Genomic DNA, 23,585 nt, shown 5'->3' on the forward strand with positions numbered 1-23,585 from the left:
CATATATGCTAATATCTGATCATAGAATTATATATTACTAAATAAGATTTCATAAGATCATATCCAGTCATATATGTATATAGTCATATAGGGTAATATATGAATGTATATGATTATATATGCTCATTTTTGCTTATGTAAAATTATATATGAGCAGATAAAATTATATGCGAACATATCTAATCATATAGTTACATGCAGTCGTATAGGATCATATATGGTTATATATGAACAGATATGGTCATATTTAATTATTTATTATCATATATGATCATATGATACGATTTTTTTAGTTTTTTCAGTTATAAGTGCTCATATACTGACAGATATGATTTTGCTTGATCATATATGACACCATATAATCCTATATGGTCTTATATGCTCATATCTCCTTAAAAATAAATTATAACATTAAATATGATGTATATTTGGTTATAATCGAACATATGTGATCATATCTATTATTTTTTACCGGGATAATTAAAAAAAATGTGAGATCAATTTGATTGAATGCACACTTCCGGTGGGCATCAGTATACATTACAAATTTAATATATAATTAAAATCTAATGTACTGACAGACGTAGCTATAAAAAATAAATATAAAAGGCTATTAAATAAACAAAAAAAATGAATGAATAAAAAATGTACTGACGTATGTATGTATGATGCCCGCTGTAAGTTCTGTGATGCCAGTGACATTAGGCCGGAATTAAATTCCTCATTAAAACAATAAATAAAAAAAAAAATATATATATATTTTATATATATATAAATATATAAATATTATATATATATATATATATATATATATACATATATAAATATAAATATTATAATTTAAAAAATAAATAAATAAAAGTACTGACACAATAATTACCCGCGGTACGGCCGTCACTTTTAAGGATTATAATAATTGAATTGTAAATATAATCGATTAGATAGTTTATTAATTTCTAATTTTATGTAATCGATTATATTGTAATTCTTTAATGGCCTAGTGAATCCATGTTGCGGAGGAAAACAAAATAAAAATAAAAAAATGATATATTGTAAAACACGAGTCGTGTTATAATTTAGTGCCTCTGTGAAACGAGAGACGGATATGGATTATGTTTATCTTTCTCGTTTCGACGAGTGCTTTGTATTATATTGTAAAGTATATGATATGAGATGAGACAGTTATACTGCGTTGTACAGTGTTTTTTAAGTATCTAGTTTATAGTGTGTAATTGAGAAAATAAGAACAAAACTGCTAAAAGAATAATAAAAATAAACAAATAAAATAACAAAAAAAAAACATTGTATTTACAATTAAATAAGTGATCTGTATCAAAAAAACTACAAAATGAACTAAAAAATTCATTCTCATATAGCCTGTAATCCTACTTATGTAGATGCTAAAAAAAGTGATTTGTGTCATAAATCTATAAATAAAATTAGAAATTTGAGATTATTGTCGATTTTTAAAATAATTAATTTCATGTTTTTTTTTGCACTCTCAATTGCGAAGCAATGAGATGTGTTCTGCTAATGCTTACTCGGTCCCAGCTGACTCCATTTTTTTTTTACACTCGAATTTTTGAATAGAAGAACCCTTTTGTTAATCATTATTCAAATCTTTTTGGTTTGATCATAATAAAATTCAAAAACTGGTAATTTGTGAAAAAACTTTACTGCCATTTTTTTTTTATTATTATTATTATCATTATTCCAATTTATAATTTAAAAATACTGATTTAAAATTCGCGGTATAAATTTAAAAATTGAATAAAAAAAAATTATTAATTAAAATAAAAAAAAAAAAAAAAATGAAATCCTCATTAATTATAAAATATTTTTTTTTTATTTTGAAAAAAATTGAATACTTCGTACATTCACAGCATTGATGGTATAAACACACGGTACCTTATAATTACAATTATCAACAAAAATTTTCGCCAGTCTCATTATATTCTCACACTTGGCTACACAAGCGCCTCCACTTGCACTTCTACCTTCCCTATTATCATCATCATCATCACCATCAACATCTACGTCATCAAGATAATAAGACCTTCCAAATTTATCACACTCACTTGGATCAAACATATAGAATTTCCCATAATGCTGCATAACTGCAACCGCAAAATTTATCGTGTGAAGAATACCCGCGCAGTTATTTTTAAAGAAAACTCCAAGTGCTTGTGCCAGGTCATGCACCAGTAAAATTCCTGCTGCCATGTTCCCGTCAATACTCAGACTCACCCTAAAGTCGCCCACAATAAAAGTACTGAGTAATTCCGTAGGCGAAAGATTTATCAAACCCGCGCGTTTTATTCGCGCCGAGTCTCGATGCAAGACATCTCCATATTTGATAATAGCATCGATCAAATCTGATGTCCAGGTGCTGGGAACATGAAGAACAGCCACCACAATAGCAACCGCCGCGATTGCAGTACTCTGATAACCTCTACTAGTTAAATCGAACCCCGGACTGTTCATATGACGATTTCCTTTCAATACGCTCAGGTCTTTGTCAACCTGGACAAATTCCGTGACCGTTTTGACGTCGACTGTCTTCATCTGCTTGGTTCCTAGAGCAGTTTCTGCTTGCGGACAGTCGGCAAATGCTTGGAAACCAACCGGACTCGGAAGAGATTCAACAATAAATGTATTAATTATCACCCGGTAGATTTCGTAGCTTCCGAACTTATCATCCTCGTCAATATTTGATAGAATTGTATCGTAAAGTGGCTCTAAGCATGCGAACCACATAACGCAGGCGACCCCATCAGAGCATTTCAAACCCTGGTCATTTCTTGCCCGTGGGTCGTACAGAAAATAAACCCCGTGATCTTTCCACAGAGATACCATGTAATTATTTACTTTCAAAATTCCCGCGTTGTTCCCCTCAAAGAATGATTCGATCCCTTCTTGGATCAAAGGTGGCGCTGCTGCAGGCGGTGGTTCCCTGACTTTCTTCTTTCCCTTCCCCGTAGGTTTTGGCTTCTTGGGCTTCTTTCCCTTTTCTTCTGGCTCTGGAGGTGCGATTCCGACCAACCCGGACACCGTTACTTCCACGTCGGCTGTCAGAGCATTGACGCCGACGTGAAAAACTCTGATCACGTCAGTAGGTTTTATTTTATCTTTTACTGATTTAGCTTTTGATGATTCGCGATGAAGTTTACTTCCGATCGCTAAGATTTCGTCTAGAGTTTTCTTGGTCCAGGTGAGGGAATTTTTGACGACAGACATCGCGAGCGCTACCACACAATTGGAAGCGGTCTGACGATTTCTGATTGACGGAGGAAAGATATCTGATGATTGATGGATTCCTGCTCGTAGAATTGCGCGCGCTGGAAGTAGTTGACGGTAGGCATTCAAAGCCGGCAAATTTGAAGGACGAACTGCTGGGCTGGGATCATACTTCCAAGGGGGTAATTTGTTCCAATCAATCACATCTATTGCATGGATTTCATAGTCTTCTTCTTCGTCAACAAAATTACTCAAGTAATTCGCTAAATGATCGGTAGTCGCAAAACGCATGGCTCGAATTTTATCAACCGTAGAATCAGCTTTAAATTTAGGAACATCAGGCAAGAGAATAAAATACTCTTTTGACTTCCAAATCCCGATGTGAACGTCTCCGATTGTCAAAGCTCCGGAAATAAACTCTTGAAAGAAACTATCTAAGCCTTTTTTCAGAGTGTTCATTGAAGTTAACTTAGAATCCACTTTTCCTGATTCGACGCAATCGCGAACAGTCAAATCTAACCGTCGGTTGGATAAAAAGAACTCAGGAATTATTTGATTAACCCTCGGGTTTAAAACGTTTCCTAGACGTTCAACAGATTTGCTGTGAAGTTTGTCAGCAGTGACGACAACTTCGTCGACGATTTCTTTCGTCCACCAACGAGCCTCGTAGACTTTGGAAAAGATGACTGCCATTATCGCTAACGCGGCTGTTTGATTCCCATGATTTTCAGGTGGGAACTTCTCATCACTCACAGAAGTGTTCCCCAGGAGCTGCCAAACTCCTTCAGAAATCTTTGGAAAATTATGCCACAGAGTTTCATCTGATGTCGTTGGTTTCGGACGCTCGTTTTCGGCGACTCTTGTTTCGTACTCGCTCTCTAAACTCACTGAGTCTAGAACAATGCTCGCGGTGTTATCAAATGTTTGCTGAAGATTTGAAACTAGGGCTGCTAAATTCGTGAACCAAAATACTGTAGCGTTTTCTTTGGCTTCTGGATTAGAACTAGGGTTGAAAGTAAAGAAAATGTCTCCCTCTTTCCAAATGGGCAGCATAATATTGTCTTGGCGTAGAATTCCCGCAGGATTTTTTGTTAAAAATTCTTGAAGCATCGTAGCTAAGTTGTCTGAAGTTCCGGTAGCGTTTTCTTCCACTTCAACACTGATCCTGTTGACGCCAATATCAAAGTCATCAACTTCCCGAGGCAGTAAATAAGTTCTGGCTTCTTCCTCTTCTGGCAAATTTTCGACGTTGCTTTCCGCAATTTTCGAGCCTAGTTTCACTATATCATCGACGACTTCTCGTGTCCACAAGAAAGGGCTGTACAATTTAGTCATAGCGAGAGTAACGAGAGCAACGGCAGCTTGGGATTTATCATCTTTATCAACATTTCCGTACAAACAAGCGCTGTCTTCATTAATTTCAGCGAAAGCGCCCAATTCTGGTTTAACAGGCTTCGACTTATCTTCTTCTATTTCTTCAGCAGTCATGGGATCGCTGATATCCACAACCTCGAATACGTGAATGAAAAATTCATCAGACTCAGCTTCCCCAGCATTTGACTCAATCACTCGTGCGAGCTCTTCTGGATCGACGGCCCGAATGACACAAGCAGCTTCTTCGTCTTCAGAATTTTTCTCTCCTCGCGGCCCACGAGGATTCGGATCAAAACAGTAATAAGTCGTTTCTTTAGCAGCATCTTTGCCTTTTACTTTAGGAACCTGATCATCGTACTTCCATATTCCCACCACCTGGTCCTGGAATTCAACTATACCATACTGATGGTCGGTAAAAAAATTTTTTATGCCCTCAGCTAAAGCAGGAAATCCATCAGCTGAATTACCGACTACCGAAGCTTCGTCAACGCGGATCTTAACCCTCTGATTATTGATATAAACGTTACGTTTCAAATTTCTGAGAGTCAATTGTTCGTCTACGTCATCGTCAGGAATGCACCACTTGAAATAACCGTCTCCGTCTCGTATAATTTGATCAACGGCCATCTTGGTCCAATCCTGAGGCGCCATTTTGTGAGCGTTAATCAACGCGACTACCGGTATCGCGATTCCTTGCATACCGGCATTTTCAAAGTCCTCGTCTTCATTCGAAATCGTTCCTTGTAGAACCCAAGTCCTGCCAGCTTCTCCTGGTTCAAACTCCCGCCATTTTCTAGTACCGGGTACGTCATCTGCTAAACTAACATTTCTGACAATAAACCTGTCATTTTTATTAGTCTCCACGTTTCTTAAATAATTATCTGCCAATAAATCAATTGTGGGAAACCGTATGACGCAACATTTACCATTGACTTTTTTTTTAACTTCCAAATCTTTCTTCTGCTTGCGACTTTTGGGTTCCTCGCGTACTCGCCCGCCATTTGCATCACACTGTCGTGGATCAAATAGATAATAGCAGCCATCTTGCGACCAAATGGCCGTGGCCATAGACGAACACTCGATAACCCCTTCTGTGTTTATCAGAAAAAATTCAACGAGCGCTTGCTTCAAATTTAGTACTTCCGGTACCTTGGAGGCTAGAGTACCAGTTACAGTCATCAGATCTACATCGACAAATAAATTTCTTCCATCTACTTGTATTTTCCGATCATTGAAATCGATGGCGCGCTTAACAGAATTGGTATTCTTGACCTCTAAGTACAGAGCGTCACCTAGTGACAAAATTTCATCGAGTTTAGGGCGCAGCCATGTTCTTACCGGGTGAATTTTCTTTATTGCCAATGCAGCGATACAGTTGGCGACATTTTGTGCTCCCTTTCCTTTGTATACTTCGCTCATTTCATGGGTCCATCCATGAAGAATAGCCCGACCTTGAGACAATTCATGGAATGTCGAGGGAATATTGACCTCCATGTCATAATAATCATAACCAGTATCGAAATTATTTTGATCGATCAATGGATCACGTGCAAAATCCATGTCAATATTATAATTAGATATTGTGATTGATAATGGCTCTGTATTGACAACAGGCTGATTTTTTTTTAATTTTAAATTACGTGTCGTCATCGTGTTATTTTTCCCGTCAGCTCTATCATTGCGCGTGTAGACATTTTTATTGGCAGTTAATTTACTTTTATTGTCGGGCAATGAACGATTTATTAAATTAATTCGTACGATTATTACTTTGTCAATACAATAAGAGGAGTCGTATGGCTGATTTATATTCATTAAAAATAATTCAACGAGGTCATTTATATCTTTGAAGAGCATAAGGCAAGCAGAGTCGTTTGGAGAAGTGGCTCGACGGACCAAGTCCTTGCAAGACGCCGGGTTAAAGTACCAACACTTCAATCCTCCATCTTGCGCTAAAGTATGCCGCCAGATGGCGACAGAAATGCCTTGAGTTGTCAATATTCCCGCTTCGTGATCTTTCAAAAATTTGTTTACCCCTTCTACCAGCACCGGGCAGCCCACGGACTCAGTAAATAAATTACCGCACACTTTATTCGGCTCACAGTAAATGCAAACCTTATAATCGTTTATAAAAAATTCTGGATACACTAATTTTGTCGTCATATATGTACCAGATTTTATGCGATTACGGGATTGGCTCAAGCGAAATAATTTGTCTCCGTGTTCCAGGACCTGGTTAACAAGATCTTCAGTCCAGTCTTTTGGTTTGAATAGTCGACTGAAAACAATTGCGACAACACAGCACGCAGTTGCTTGCAGTCCACGACTTGCGAATTTAAAATGTTTATCAAATATCGAATAATTACCGCGTAAAATTGCCATACTTGGTGAAATTACTTGAAAATTGTACCACTTTTTCGGTGATTTTTTTTTATACACCGGGTAATTATCTTCTATTTTATTAGATTCCATTTCACTTAAAAATTTTTTTTGTCGAAATTACTAGGTTAGTTGTGTATTAAATTAACAAAAGAGTTACGCGCGAATAATTGATAATTCAAACCTGTCCACTGATGTTCGAAAAAATACAAGACTTAATTTCAGGTTATCAATCTTTAGGTGAATCAAACTTGTCCCAGAGAGAGAATGAACTTCGAAGACTGCTCCCATTACCGAACATGTCTACTGCGCATGCGCCTACCGTTACTCCTTAATAATGTACAACATATATATACTTATTTTTTTTATTTTTTATTATAGCTTTGTAGATAAACCATAAAATAATATTTACATAAATAACAAGATTTCATTATAATTATTCAGAGATTAGTCATGAAAAAAAAGTTATATATTTATATGAAACAATTTTTCTTGTTATATAAATAATAATATAATTCTATAATAAAGTATTTAAATTTTAACTAAGCTCATTTTACTGCTTTCAATATATTTACAATAATTAATAAGTAATAATAATTATAATAATAATAATAATAATAACTTTGTATCTACTAGAATATTCTAGTCTAACCAGATCATTATAACAAGTTTACCAAAAAATATCTACACGTAAAAATATAATTCGTATATTTTTATCCACATATATATGCTTATAGTTATAATATATATTTATATATTAATAACACACAAATAAGTGTGCGTATTTATATATATAAACAATGTTATACTGTTTGATCATCATTGTTTAGATAATTTGTAAACATCAACGAAGCTCATTGAAAAAAGCTTCAACATTTTAAATTTAAAAGTGTGTGCATTTCTAATTAAAGCTTAATGAGTTTTTATTAATTAACGCACACTTTACTTGGTTTATTAAAACGATGACAAATATATAATAATAGTGATAGTGTATAATTAGAATTTCATTTTAGTTTCTTTAAATTATTAAGGGCATTCTCAGATACTACCCCCTCTCCTCCCTCCATTTTTCAAAAATATGCAATGACTCAAATTTTATAACCGTATCAAATCATTATACTGGTTATCTGATGTTTAATAATCTTTTGAATTTTTTTAAAAAGATGTTATAAAAAAAAATTTTTGAAAAAATTGCACTTATAGTTTTTTTAATTTTCTACATATGCATTTTTCATTTCATGCCTAAATTTATTTTCAATCAATTGATAAAATTTTGATACGTTTATGGCATTCGAGCCATTAAAAATTTTCAAAAACTGCGGAGTACTGTCTGAAAATAGCCTTAACTTTAAATTTTAATAACGCGACATAAATTTTTAAATCAACGTACACAACAGTCTCATTGATACAATAACTTCCACAATTAGAAACTTTATTAAGATGTACAGAAAAAAATTATTTTTTTTACAAGCATGATTTATTATTATTTAATATTTCATATTTACTATACTTTTGGCTATATTGTGGATTGTACTGCTGTTATGAAAAATATATATACTAATTTATTATATATTTAAATTTAATACAGCAAAAATTATTATTTATTTATATATAAGTATATGTATTTATAAATTTAGTTTCTTGTGCTAATTACGGCAGAATTTTTAATTCTTTGAAGATTATTTAACAGTCTGCATTCAATTATATTTATATATATTTATATCATACAATATAATGGTGCCAAAATATATTTTTTTAGTTTAACCTCAAAAATTTAATTTTATCAAAAAAATTTCCGGTGAAATTTTTATTCTAGAGGGCGTTCATTGATTTCTTTGTTCTGTTAACAGATAAACCAATAACTTTTTTTAAATAGATTTGTAAATAATTATATCGTTTATCAAAACTATTGAATTTATTGACAGTTTTATTTTATTTATTAGTTGGCTATTGGCCCTAATGGTCCACATGCCTAAATTTTCTTAAATAAGATTCTATTAGTCTTCAGTTAAATTATTAAGACACTGCAAAATTTTCTGATTAAAAACTCCGATTAAATTTAAATCCGATTGGAAAATTTCAATCGCATTCAATAGGAAAATAATTGGAAAAAAAATATTGTTCGCTGATAGAATCTAATTGAAAATTTTCTATCGGATTTAATTAGAAAATAATCGAAAAATAAATTTATTATTTTCCGAATAGATCTGATTCAAATTTTCCAATTGGAATTAATCAGAAAACAATAAATACTATTTCCAATTAATTCCGATTGAAATTCAATCGAATACTTGGAACGCTTCGGAGAAATTCTAATTAAATTTTTGTTCCCGACTGAATCTGATTCGGTTTTAATCGGAGTTTGTTATCAGGCTAAACAATGCGATACAATAAAACATTAAACTGATTGTTTTAATTTTAATTATAAATATCACTTGCAAAATATCGAGTTCTTTAATTAAATAATTTTTTTTTTTTAGTCAAAACTCATATTTTTTATTAATACATTTTCCCATAATTTGAGGTTAGAATTATTATGAAACAATAATTACTAATTTGAAAAATCTTACTGTTTCCTATTTTTCACATATAATTTAGACATAATTTGAACGTTTTGTAGTCAAGAATTTCTTCCAATTACATATTTAAAAAATATATATTAACGTTAATGAACTTTTTATAAATGGTGGCGATCTATGATTTAAATACCAACTTATATTTTGAGGCAAGTGTTATTTAATGAAAATCCCACTCATAAAAATATATACTTTGACACCATATATTTGCTATTTTTTTTTTATAAATTAAATTTAACAATAATTAATAAGCATCAGCTTTTAAATTATAAAAAGTAGACAGTAAGGAAGATTAGAATTTCATTTATTTATTTTTTTATAAATATTTAAAACTTATTAATTAATGCCTCATATATTTGTCATGTTTCGCATCAATTTAATAAACAACTTAATTATTTCTCGGGAACTCTAACTATTTCTAATTTTATTAATCCGAATCTAATAAGTGCTTACTTTCACTTTGTAAAAAAAAAAAAAACTGAATTCTAGTTTGAGCTCTCGGAAAAAATACTCATATATAATCATATAAATATATCATCATATTTAAATATTTTTCCAGAATTTCAATATCTATTTACTATTTTAATTATTTGGTCCCACAAAAAATTCCACGATCTAAATAAAGATTTCTAATTAGGACAGGTTCAGTTCTTTTTTTTAAAACCCCGATCACTAATTAGAGTAAAAGTACCATTTGGTTCCACTACTTAATTTTTTAGACATTTACCAATGAAGCTGAAGCTAGCGGCCGTAATAAGTAGCGACCAGAATTTTTTTCCGTGGCCGCTACTTATTACGGCCGCTAGCTCTAGCTTCATATATTTACTATTTTATATAAATTAATAACAAAAGTACACAGAAAAAAATAAATTACTTGCCGTATTAATTTTTTTTATTATAAATTGAGCCAAGAAAAAACTTCGTGTATTTTTTTCAAGTCTATGTCTAAAAACAAATTTTATTCTAATCCGTTGATTAAAGTTTCTCTGAACGCATTAAAAAAATTAATTGTCACTGCGCACACAAGTAAATTTTTTAAATTTTTGAGTGGCCAAAAAACGGTACCTCTACCCTGTTATTTAACATTTTAAAAATAATATACTTGAGTTTGAATTTGAACATGACCGAGGAATATTCGTGAGGTTCTATAGGAATGTGGAAAAATTTTACTTAATAAAGCAGACTTATATTCCATCAATAAAAATTGTACGTGTATGTGATAAATTTAATGTAAAATTTAAAAAAAAAAGTTTGTATGTATAAACAGAAAAAAAAAAATTATCAGACAATTCAAGTGATAGTAGAGTTCCTGGAAAGTTTCCACATGACGATAAACGTTTTTTTTTTGTAATATGCTTTCGAATTATTATCATTATTTATTCATTTATGTTTTATTCTTCATTTATTTTTTTTCTTTCACTAATTCGCATACTCGTTAGTTACAAAACCACATGGTCACTCATTCGAGCTTCGTTCGATATTACTTTACTTAAAACAAAAAACTTTCTATACCGACACTTACTTACTAACTTAATAAGAAACAAAAAAGAAGTAATTGATAATTATATACATTAAAAAAATATTACCCCATATTTAAATGTAAGTTAGCATCGTAATTTAAAAAAATTAACGAGTATTAACTATCACGGTTGGGATGCTTGGCAAGAAATCTTCGAGGCCATGGCAATGGCCAGTCATATTGTCTTGGTACAGTTGCACCAACATTTTTTTCAAAGTATCTAAACAATGGGAACCACCATAATCGTGCCAAAAAATTATTTGGTCCATATTGCTGCAATTCAAATATTTTTTATTAATTCATATACTTAAATATATATTAATTCATATTTTTATTAATAATTAAAACGACCGGTAGCTTAAAAAACTAGTATTGTTCTGAAACAATCTAACCCTAACCTCAAAATTTACTCAAACAATGGTAATATTATTAATTGTATATTTAATATTATGTAATATTATATAATATATTGTATAATATTATTAATTGTATATTTATCATAATTAAATGAAGGTTTAGTAAAAATTAATGATTTCATTCATAACCGGACTTGAAAACATCTTATTGGTTTAGTCGTAACAATTTTCTAACCAAAGTCTAGAGTTGAAAAAATTTGTTTCAAATTCAAATACTAGCCAGGCTTAGATTTGACATAGCTCGTAGTGGGGGTAAATATTGAGGAGAAGTTCCGAGTTAATGAAATTCGTTATACAATAATTATAAATTAATTATAATTATAAATAAATAAAAAATGATGTTATTAATACCTTCAATTGCGCGTTATTTGCTAATGTGTGATAAATATACCACAATCGTGTTGTAACCCAATATGCAATAATAACGTCAACGGTGTAATGACAGTGTGCTATTAACACCATAATAACACCAAGAAATGCTGTTATTCCAGCGATCCAGTGTATTGGTTGACATCTTTTTGGTGAGTCTATAAATAGAAATATAGATAAATATAATTGTATAGATATGTATAGTTATTTTATCAAAAGATAACACTTACATTCTTTGATAATCAGGTAAGAAAGTACAAGAACAACAGTATGACCGCTAAAAATAAAATCACCGCAGTAAGTATGCTTGCCGTTTATCGACAATCCAAAACCTGATATCAGTTGGAGTACACGTTTAGTTATAATAAGCGGTGTTGTATGATTTAATTTAGGACTACAGTAATATGTTTTACTAGACATTGGCAGGACTGTCACATAAAATGTTATACTTCTCATCATATACAATAGACCCATTAATATAAATATTCGTCTCACAACTATAAACCTAGAAAATATTATTATTATTATTATTATTATTATTATTATTATTATATTTATTTACAATATTCAAAAACTGGCAACATTTTAATATTAATAATAAAGTAATCTTTGAATTTGAATTCATAAATTATTAAGTTTTACGAAACTATTTTTTACTAGATTTCATAGAAATTCAACTTTTGCATTTGTTTTTGTGACGTAACTTGGATAAAAGTTTTCCATAATATTTTAATATTATCCGACTCTACCATCTCTATACTTCTATACTTCACCGTTTATCTTACGGCTTTAAAGAATTTATCTATATTTTGAAACTTCACCATCTCTGTACTTCTATACTTCACCGTCTCTATACTTTGATAGTTTACCGTCTTTATACTTCTATACTTCACCGTGCCTATACTTCTATACTTCACCGACTTTATACTTACATAGTTTACCGTCTTTATTCGCTATGAGTGTGACTGCAGCGCCAGACAAAATATGAACTACGGGAGGCTGTCAGAGTATGTTTTTATACGTATGTCAATAGCAAGAAACATAAAAATAAATAAATATTATAAATAATAGTAAAAAAAAAAGTTGTAAAAAATATGTGACAGTTTTATAGTAATTGCAGTTTTGTTTTTTAGCTAAACGAATCAACAATAAGTAAGTATAATGATAAAAAATAAAAAAGAATGCAGTAAGCATTTAGGTTAAGTTGTTTGAAATTCATATCAAAGTCAAAATATGATATTGAGGAAAAAATCAAAATGAAAAATAAATAATTAAATGATAACAAAATAAATACTTTCACGTGTGCTTGCTTACAATTTCAGTAATCATAGCCTCCCGTAACTCCGAAAGTAACCACTGCAAACGCTTCAGTCAATTTGATTTCCCCTACCATGGCTTCACTCAGAGCGAATACTTTTATACTTCACCGTGTCTATACTTCATCGTCTCTATACTTCTATAGTTTACCGTATTTATACTTATATACTTCACCGATTTTATACTTCTATAGTTTACCGTCTTTATACTTCTATACTTTACCGTATCTATACTTGTATCCTTCACCGTTTCTATACTTCTATACTTCATTGTCCATCTTACGGCTTTAAATAAATTAATATTTTCTAATAGTACACTACATTCTAAAACTTATTATTATTATTATTATTATTATTATTATTATTATTATTATTATTATTATTATTATTATTATTATTATTATTATTATTATTGTTGTTATTGTTGTTGTTAAAGTAAAATTTCAAATTAAATTAACTGAAATCGATAATTCTAAAATAGGCCAAACAAATATTTACATTATGCTTATGCTTATAACTTTTCTATGTTATCCATCATTCTAAGTAAACAAAAAAAAATCTACAAATACCCAACTAGGTCATACAGTAATTTAACCTTAATCTTTATACAAGTCGATAAATTTAAATATTATTGTCAATTAGATAAAAAAAACTCTGTCAATATTGATATCAATTACTTTCAAATTTACAATCAGAACTATAAATTAAAATTAAGAACCGAATAATTACTAGACCAAGTATTTATGCCGACAAAGTTATCAAAACTCGAGGAATTTATACAACAAAGTTTCAAAAGTAAACCAGTAAATAGAAATCAATAAACAATCAGCGCAACTTTTTGTTCAATACAATATTTGCCCGCGAAATTCAAACAAAAAATTTTCTAACCTCTTTACTGTTAATTACTCAAACAAAGAATTTAACCTAACAATTTTTTTGTTTTGTTCGAATGTAGCAGACCCGAGACATTTTCTAAATTTTAAATAAATAAATAAATAAAAATAATAAAATTTAAAAAAATGCACGTACGATTTTTCTCAGATCTAATTAGGCATTTTAAAATTTTTATTCTATTAATTTATTCAAAAATTTAAAAAATTCCCACTCACTAGTTACATTCACACTCATGTTTTCATAAATAATAAACGTATAAAATATATAAAAAATAGTTACCTATGCTTATGAAATATTACTAATAACGCAGCAGAATTAGATATAATAATAATTAAAATTTCCGAGACATCAAGTGCCCAATTTTGTGCTTCAATATTATCTAGTACAATATCTGGTAATGGATCAACACTACGATCCGGTACACGTTCATGTAACATTGCAAGTGATGTTGTTGTTAGTATAAAATTAAAAACCATAAATAAAAATGCTGAAAAAATAAAAACAATGATAAATATAAGTAATTAATTATTTATTTATTTATTTAGCAATAAATAAATTACCAAATACAGTTTTCCATTTTTCTTTTGGAAAACGCGGCTCTTCTCTCAGAGGCGGTGGTATATCAATTTTGACAATACCACTACCATTTTGAATACCACTGGTATGACGTGTATGACTTATATTATCTATTTTGTCATTATCATCTTCATAGTAGTCAGCACTAGAACCAACGGCACCCCAACGGTCTTTACTTTTAGCTGGTGCTCCTGGTAGAAGCGGTTGTCGCTGATAAACGTCACTCGACTGTGCCATTCCACTGGTACTTCCATCAACTGCAACTTCAATGTCCCTATCGTGATTCTGCTCACTGTTACTACTTAATGGTCGATCAAAACTACCGTAATCACTGTGTAGACTCGTTGCTTTATGGTCCAATACCATCCTGTAACAAAAAAGAACAAATTATCATTATTATTTTTTTTATTACGTCATACAGTTAATTAATTTGTAATTATTCGTAAATTATATACATTTTCAAAGCTTTAATTGAGGAAACCGCTGACTGAAAAGCGATAAATATGTTAAAATTTTTTAAATTATTCTCTAGATTATTTTATTATTTAAAAAAATATGTTATTGCTCATAAATCTTGAAAGCCTCTAGTATTTTTACTTAAAAATAATAAAGATAATTACGTTTTTCTTCGACTAAAAAGAAATTTCTACGGAAAACAAAATGGCCGTTAAAATTAAAAATGGCGGATAATTTTAAAAATATGGCGGGAAATGTTTTAACCTTGAAAATGGAATTCAAAATAACTTTTTTGCGCAATAGAATTATTTTGATCGCAAGCGGAAGTCTATAGTTATTTCTAGAGGAAAAGCGAACCGGAAGTTAAATTCAATTATCGATTCAATCAATTTAAAATTAGCGCTAAATTTAAACTAATTATCGTACGATAATAAATAGATATATAATAAAATACGCGGGAAAATATTTACTTTGAATATTCAAATAAATATTTAGACGTTTTATGCTTGCGGTTAATTTTCACAGTCTAAAGTTAGCGGTTTCCTTGATTTAAAATAATTATTTACCAAGTATGTGGACATGCACATTGTTGTGGACAACACATGGTCTTTATTTCTATACACTCATTATTTTTATTATTTTTATTATATCTTATTTTGCAGGCGAATTTATGAACAGGAGTTAAATATACTTTTGTCCTCATGGTTATTTCGTAACTAACTTTTACAAAACTAATTTACGTATTATATAGAATGTTAGTATTATAATTATTTTTTTCTTTAAACCTGTTTTTATCAATTTTAAACTTTAAATTATACGAATGTTATCAGCTTGGGCACTGCGTATAGCAAATGTGAGTCAACTTTTATTCGAAAGATAGGAAACCGCACTTAATAGTAAAAAATTATTTTTAAAAATGTTTTCGCTGTTTTATATTTTTTCCTTAATAAAATTTTACGCGAACGCAATATTTTTGTTGGGTAAAGGTAAAAAATTATGTAATAATTATAACGGCGTAACGACTAAGACAGTCATGGATGTTGTAATGTCTATTTAAAAGTAGAAAAATTAAATAATGCTGGTAATTCACGTCTGGTTAAACGAATAATATTTTATTTTACGAATGACAATTGATACTCATTACTCATAAATAATATACACACATATGTAGATACGTATTAGTGTAAACTGTCATTTATGAGATAATATATATAGAGAATTAAAAAAAAATATTTATAACTTATTTTTACAGATGGTTAATACAAATACTTATACTCTAGGACAAATTATTAATAGTCAAGGATTTATTGAAATAATAATTACTTTATTATTAGTTATTTTTGATGACATTTTGAATATTTCAATGTCAGTGTTATAATTTAACCATATATTCAACAGCGACAGAGAATTTACTATTTTTAAATAAATTTAAATATAAGCGTTAATTTTTTATCCGCCTTACAGCAGTACTTCCTTATCGTCTTCAAATATTTTGAAAGTATTTCTAATTTGAGTGCCCATCTTACGGCGAGTCACAATTTTATGCCATTTTACATATTGATGTCTTCCATCTTACAACAAAAAATATTTTAAGAGCATTATTAAATAGTAATTAAATTTTTACTAGCCATCTTATGGCATTTAATTGTTCAAAAATACATTTTCAATCTTTATAATCCATCTAACAGCAAATAATTTATCAAAATACATTAAAAATTTCCCCGATTCTTGAAAATTTTATAATCCATCTTACAGCAACGGAATAATCGAATCTCAACTCAAGTATCCATCTTGCGACAGATTATATTTACATCAATGTATGTACCTTTATTTTCCATCTTACAGCAATAATATTTTAGAAGACTTGTTAAACACACTTTACACATTTACCACCCATCTTACGGCACTAAACTAGTCGGTAAGGCAGTCAAAATCCATCTTACGACAATAAAATAGTCGATACGGTGATCAGAATCCATCTTACGACAAAAATATTTTTTTCTATTCGGCTAACAGAATTTTGTTGTACTTCTCAAACTTTAATCGTCCATATTACGACATCAAAAAAATTCAAATTATCGCGCTTAAAAATAAGTAAAAAAAAAAATTCCCTCGTCTTAATAATTCAAAAGAAAACCTGACTCATAACTACTTGAAGCGTCAAGTGTCTGAATTAAATAAAACAGTAATTTTAATATATTCCCGGGTGTGTCTTTGCATCGTAATAATTATTATCATTATCATTTAAATAACTCAAATTACAGTGCTATCAATAAAAAATAACAAATATAAATTTCAACCTAGATTATGATAGCAAAAAACCGTGAAATCGATCTACTTACGGATCAGCCACCAAGATTGCCTGTTCACGTTGCATGTTTACATATATATATATGTACGTATATATAAATAAATAAAACAGATACTGTCACAAAACTATCCACCCATTTGTTCACATGTATCACAGCATTTACATATATAATTGCAACAATATATAAATACAGTAGTCATTACTCATAGTACTTTAATTTAAACGTTTTAAAAATAACGCCCATCACACGAAACAAACTCAACCGTTTATCTTAAGAAAAAATAATTTTACGTAAAACTTGTAGTCATAATAACAATAAATTTGAATTTACAAAGAATGTCAAGATCAAGTGAAAGGACAAAACAAGGTCTTTATCACTGAATAACAAATATATACACGATCATGATCCACAATCTACACGTTAAACTCCAATCGTATTTTTATCCATTGAATTTTTTACTCCGCAAAATATTCTAGTCTCAACTGCAAGATAAAGACTCCAGCCCGTACAAGACTTAACTGAAGACTAGTATAGTAGTCGCCGATGTCGACGTCGATGATGCGAAATGCGATGGATAAGGCAACTTTATAAGTCATTAAGTACAACAACTGTACAGTTAAGGCTTATAAAAAGTTTTTAATACTCTCGGTATAGAAAATAGATCAGAGTATCAGTACTCTGAGTATGAGGATTAACCGCGGTCACTACGCTTCGTAATATTTCAAACAACTAAACCGAGAAATACTCAACAACTAAACGTACTCATGGCTCCTTATGAGTACACATTTATTTTTATGTACGTACTGCCTTATCATTCAATACAATCAAGCTTCTCATGCTTAAGGTCTTACGACATCAAAACTTACATATATGTATATATATTACAAATACAAATATCTATAGAAAATCTATAAACGTAAACGGTCAGAGCTAATTTTGATTGCGTTATCGTTTATTTAAGCTATCGTACAATCATCGAATTACCCCCACTTTTTATTTACGTGTTGGGTCTATATATAAATATATATTGAATGGTTTATAAATACAACAACTATTACTACTTATTTAATCGTGTTTTGGTATTAATTTTTACACTCGGTGATTTAATTATGTTAAGGCCGTACAGTTTCATTTAAAAGTGAATGCTCGGTATTAATTGACAGCTGATATATATATAATTTAATTTAAAATTCCCGCGGTTTAGAATTTCATTTAATTTTGTTTAGTTGATTTTATTTATTAAGAAAAATACAGGCGATAATTTATAGTTTTTATTTTTTTTGTTTACTGGAGTGAAAAAAATAAAAACTTAATTAGCTTCGATGTAACAGTAAAAAGAATGATAATTAGATTTTAATTCCTGTCATTAAAAATGTTTTTAATTTTACTTGATATTTTACTAGTTTAATTAAATTTTGATTAAATTTTTTTTTTATTAATTATAACTGCGTTAATACGCGAGTATAATTAGTAAATTAATGTATAATTAAATGTACTTTGATTTGAATTACTCTTCCGGCAGCTGGATTTAATTTTTCAAATTTTTGTTATCGTGGTTTAATGCGGCAATCTTATCTGTCCTAAATCTTATTGATTTTGATAATTGTAATCATGGAATAACTGAAAAAACGGATGTAGAGGCCGTTATTTTCTCGTGACTTTGTTTGTTAAATTTCTCAAGGTAAAAAATAATTAAATTTTGAATTTACTAACGATATCCGTAATAAATGTTTAAAAAACTGTATTTAATCTGAAAATATTTTAAATTTTTATGTTAAAAATTGTAGAGTTTAAGAACAAAAACAAACAAACGAATGATCTTCTCGCGCGCATTTTTTAAATTTAAATTAATTGAAGGCTCTATCAAAATATCCATATGGTATTACATAGAAATTCATGGAAATCTATATAGGAGAGTATGGATTTATATAAGAACCCATGGGTATTTGGATTTATATAAGAATCCATGGGTATTTAGATTTCTATATGGGAAATTCTATAGGAAATTGTGGACACCTGAATTCCCATGGAAAATCTTCGTAAAAATCCCCATAAAAATACATACTAAATTCCCATATGGATTAGACATGATGTGGTTTTTTATAAAACCCATATAAAAATCTATATCAAAACCTATACTGGGTTTCTATAGGAAACCATAAGAATCTAAACTGAATTTCCATATGGATTTTTTTAAAAGGGCGGCAATTAATCCAATGATACAAAATTTAATCAGTTCGTTTTATCAGACGAAATTCTCCTCATTCTCTCAACAATAAATTTTACACCCAACTATTTTTATTACCAACCATAATTTAATTTAATAAACTTTTTTTTAATTAAATTAAGGATTACTCAATTACCCAACGTTTTTTACAAAACTTTTTTAGTAACATAAAAAAATATTCTAATAAAAAACAGTCTCCATAAATTAATAATTAATAAGCTCTTATTAACGGATATAAACTAATTAAATTTAATTCAATAAAAAATTATGAAGATTTATATTTAAAATAAATCTTGACTTTATACTATGACTTGACATGTAATTGGTATTTGTACCTAGATATTTGTAAGTATATATATTTTTACACACATGTATATACATCTATACATATTTCCAGTTCAGTTGTCAGTGTAAGTTGGACAGTGAACAGTAACAAAGTGAGAGCGTAAATTGGAGCAACACGACCCGACAATTTCATATATTAACTGTTCATATATCACGTGTTATATTCAACAGCGATCGATATACACTAATTTGGTTATTCATGTTGTTATTATAACACACAATGTCATCACATCCACACATATATATTTAATATAATGACATATAAGTATTATATTTAATGATTCATATCATCGGTTATTCATTTTTCTTCATGTGTCATTTTTTTACCTCAAAAATTATTATTTTTTTTTAATGACTCATTTTATTTAATAGTTTATTTTTGTAACGTAAATATTTTAAATTAAAAAAAATATTACGTCACAAAAAAAATTTTTGTCAAGTATAAAAATTAAGTCGTATTTAAAACTTTGTTTTTGCCAAAATTTTATGTAATTTCTAAAAAAAACTATTAAAGTATATACGTATAGTATATATGTATAAATATAAATAAACAAATATCAATACCTTGTTGTTAGACATCCCCATACCTTGTAATTACAGAAGGCAATTCAACCTTGACAGGTAATCGTAATTTATGCATTTTATTTATAATAAATAATAAAACAAATTATTAAATATATATAAATATATACACTAAGACACTCACTGTGCAGTGCGATAAATTACTGCAAAAAAAAAAGTAAAATAAAAAATAATAATAGTAACAAAAAAATTATTAATTATAATCAACACGTTTTTAGTGCGTGCGCAATCATGTGATTTATGAAAAATGATAAAGCACTGACGATATATATTATTAATAAATAAATATATATATGAATAAATTAATTATTCAGTTAGTAATTATACATTTTTTAACACAACAACTAACCAACTGCAATTAAATAAAAACCAATTAATTTTTTGAAAATACAGACACTTGGATCGCAATTCGGAAGCTGATCTATGACGCAAACTCACAGAAGTTAATCACTGACATTTTTTTATTTTTTTTAATAACCGTTAATTTATAGCGACATTTCAACACTGATATTTTATCTTAATATACATACATACATACTATGTATATTTATATATTTTTTTTTTAGTAATAAGAATAATTAGCAGTAAATAATTGAGTAAATTTTTGTAAATAAAATAAATGGCACTGTATTATTTAGGAGTTTAAATATGGCTGCTAAAGTCCGAGGGTGCCAGACAAAATTATTTACAACTTTAAATATACATATAAAATATATACATATACATATATAGATATATATTGCAACTATTTTTCTCTAGTTATTCCACAAGACAATTTACTACCATTTACAATAAACTAGTCTAGTAAAATGTAAATGTTTATTTTTAAATCATTGCTGCCAATTTAAAAAAAATGTTCCCACGTTCTGCGCAAGTCACGTTTTATTTATATTCCCTAGAATGAGCGGTAAATTTTGAAAATTTAAATTATACATTTTTGTATTTTATTTCTAATAATTAATATTATTATTGATATATATTAATATATATATATATATATATATATATATATATATATATATATATATATATATATATATATATATATATATATATATATATATATATATATATATATATATATAAATATATATATATATATATATATATATATATATATATATATATATATATAATTACCTCAGTAAAGCTTTTCTCCAGCAATAATCAGTCTCAATTACCAGCAATTGTAATTTCATTATATAGGTAGAAGTTGGGCCGGACATGGAAGAGTCCAAATTTAATAAATATTTATTTATATTTATTATTACAATAAATACAAAAGAATAATATTTGACACTAAAAAAAAATATCTATTTTTTAAAAATTCAAACCCTTATAAAAGGGCCCATACGAACACTAAAAAATTTGACGTAATGAATTTTAAAAAATAAAAATTTTTGGATATTTCTTTTATAAAATTTTTCGTATGAAGTAGTAAGAGATTTAAAAAATACTATATATAATAATTATATTATTTGCAATAATAATAAATAGACAATAAGGCAGTGATGGAACCGCTCGCGCGGATTCACTACTAAGGAAAAAATTCAGGGACGAAAGTCGACAAGCCTTGGAAATAAGGGTCAGTAAGAGCGCAAGCGCTTGGTCATAGATCGAATTTTTATCCCAAGCACACAGATACCTGTACTGACACATTGACACCCGTAACAATTGTATTACGTACCTAGGATATATATATATATATATATATATATTTGTCTATATATAAATAAATATACTTATGACGTCATTGGGAGTTTCATTCACGAATGTTCCACGCCCACGCGACACAATAGTCATTACTGCACTGATTAGATAAATAATGTTATTACTCTTCACTATTTTTATTATTAAATCAATTTTTTATTTATCGTTTTATCGGACATTTTAATTCTCTTATTCGAAATCCATTTAATTTTATTGAAATTTCATTTATCAATAATATTAATAAGTAATTTTAATTACTTTTTTATTGTTTTTGAATTTAATTGCTTTAATTCAAATTTTGTCTCTGTTTTAAAGGATAAATATGTCGATAGTGACAATTAATGTATTCATTATTTTAGTAGATTTTGATTTTAATTTTTAAATATTTTTTTCAATGTAATGATATTGTGGCTTTTTTTAGAAATTAAAATATAATTTTAATTATATACTGAAATTTAAATAATTAAATCTTTATCGCAAATAATTTACTCAAGGACTGAATACTTAATTTTAAAATTTATCTTACTGCAAAATATTTAAATAAAAATTTTAATTTGAACAATTAAATAATTTTCAAGGCAAAGAATTTTTTTAAATTTTTACTGATTTTATTTTGTTGTCAAGAAGGCAATGAATAATTAAATCTCGGAAGCTGAGATCCATCTCTTTAAAGTGAAAAATTGAAAATTTTAATAGATAATTTACTTATAAAAATTTTTTTAAAAGATTGAGTACAAAATCTGGAGGCGTGAGTTTAATTTTAGGATAATTTGTATGTTAATTAAATATACATGATAAATTTCTCTTGATTTAGATAAAAGTGGTTTCATGTCAACGACAAACTATGGCCTTATTTTGAAAAACTAAAACATAGAATTGATTTTAAAAAATTTATGACACGCGTGAAAGAAATCGTTGAAAAAGTGTTGACTTTTCTAAACTTCAAAACGCAAGACGTCAAACTTTTTTTAAACAATTTTCAAACTTCTAAAAAACAATTGACTCTTTTGTAAACTTTTTTTGACTTTCTATTAAAAGCCCTCGGTTTTATTATTTTTTTTTTGTGAAAAATACATTCAGAAAAAGCGGATTTTGAATTATTTCTGACTTAATAATATTTGAATATTCATTGATTTTTCTGTTAAAATTTCAAAAGTTTAAATAAAGTTTGTCATTATATCGCATTTTGAAGTTTTAAATCCTCAAGGCTTTTAAAAAATTTCTTTTACACGGGTAATATAAATATATGAGATTTATAAATTTTCGAATTACTTAAACGTCAAAAATTTTCAAAATCGAC

General features: G+C 28.6%; 2 protein-coding genes across 8 annotated transcripts; both read right to left on the reverse strand.

Annotated features, from left to right (window-relative positions):
• Window positions 1-1,845: 1,845 nt before the first annotated feature.
• On the reverse strand, window positions 1,846-7,080 carry LOC103575345 (uncharacterized). Its single transcript, XM_008555087.2, has one exon. The coding sequence runs from the start codon at window positions 7,078-7,080 to the stop codon at window positions 1,846-1,848; it is 5,235 nt and encodes a 1,744-aa protein (XP_008553309.2).
• Window positions 7,081-7,514: 434 nt separating this feature from the next.
• Window positions 7,515-22,079, reverse strand: LOC103575346 (phosphatidylcholine:ceramide cholinephosphotransferase 2). 7 transcript variants are annotated; one of them, XM_008555094.2, is made up of 7 exons: window positions 20,925-21,334; window positions 20,558-20,718; window positions 14,638-15,020; window positions 14,357-14,564; window positions 12,098-12,372; window positions 11,850-12,025; window positions 7,515-11,355 (listed from the first exon to the last, which is right to left on the reverse strand). In XM_008555094.2, exons 3-7 carry the CDS (start codon window positions 15,017-15,019, stop codon window positions 11,200-11,202), a joined length of 1,197 nt encoding a protein of 398 aa, XP_008553316.1. In that variant the 5' UTR covers window position 15,020; window positions 20,558-20,718; window positions 20,925-21,334; the 3' UTR covers window positions 7,515-11,199. The 7 variants fall into 7 exon arrangements, with proteins under 7 accessions (XP_008553316.1, XP_008553311.1, XP_053597739.1 ...); XM_008555089.2 differs by lacking the exons at window positions 20,558-20,718; window positions 20,925-21,334 and adding an exon at window positions 21,716-22,079; XM_053741764.1 differs by having other exon boundaries at window positions 20,581-21,335.
• Between the last annotated feature and the right edge of the window lie 1,506 nt (window positions 22,080-23,585).

The sequence above is a fragment of the Microplitis demolitor genome, chromosome 9 (genome assembly GCF_026212275.2).
Source record: "Microplitis demolitor isolate Queensland-Clemson2020A chromosome 9, iyMicDemo2.1a, whole genome shotgun sequence".
Lineage (NCBI taxonomy): Eukaryota > Metazoa > Arthropoda > Insecta > Hymenoptera > Braconidae > Microplitis > Microplitis demolitor.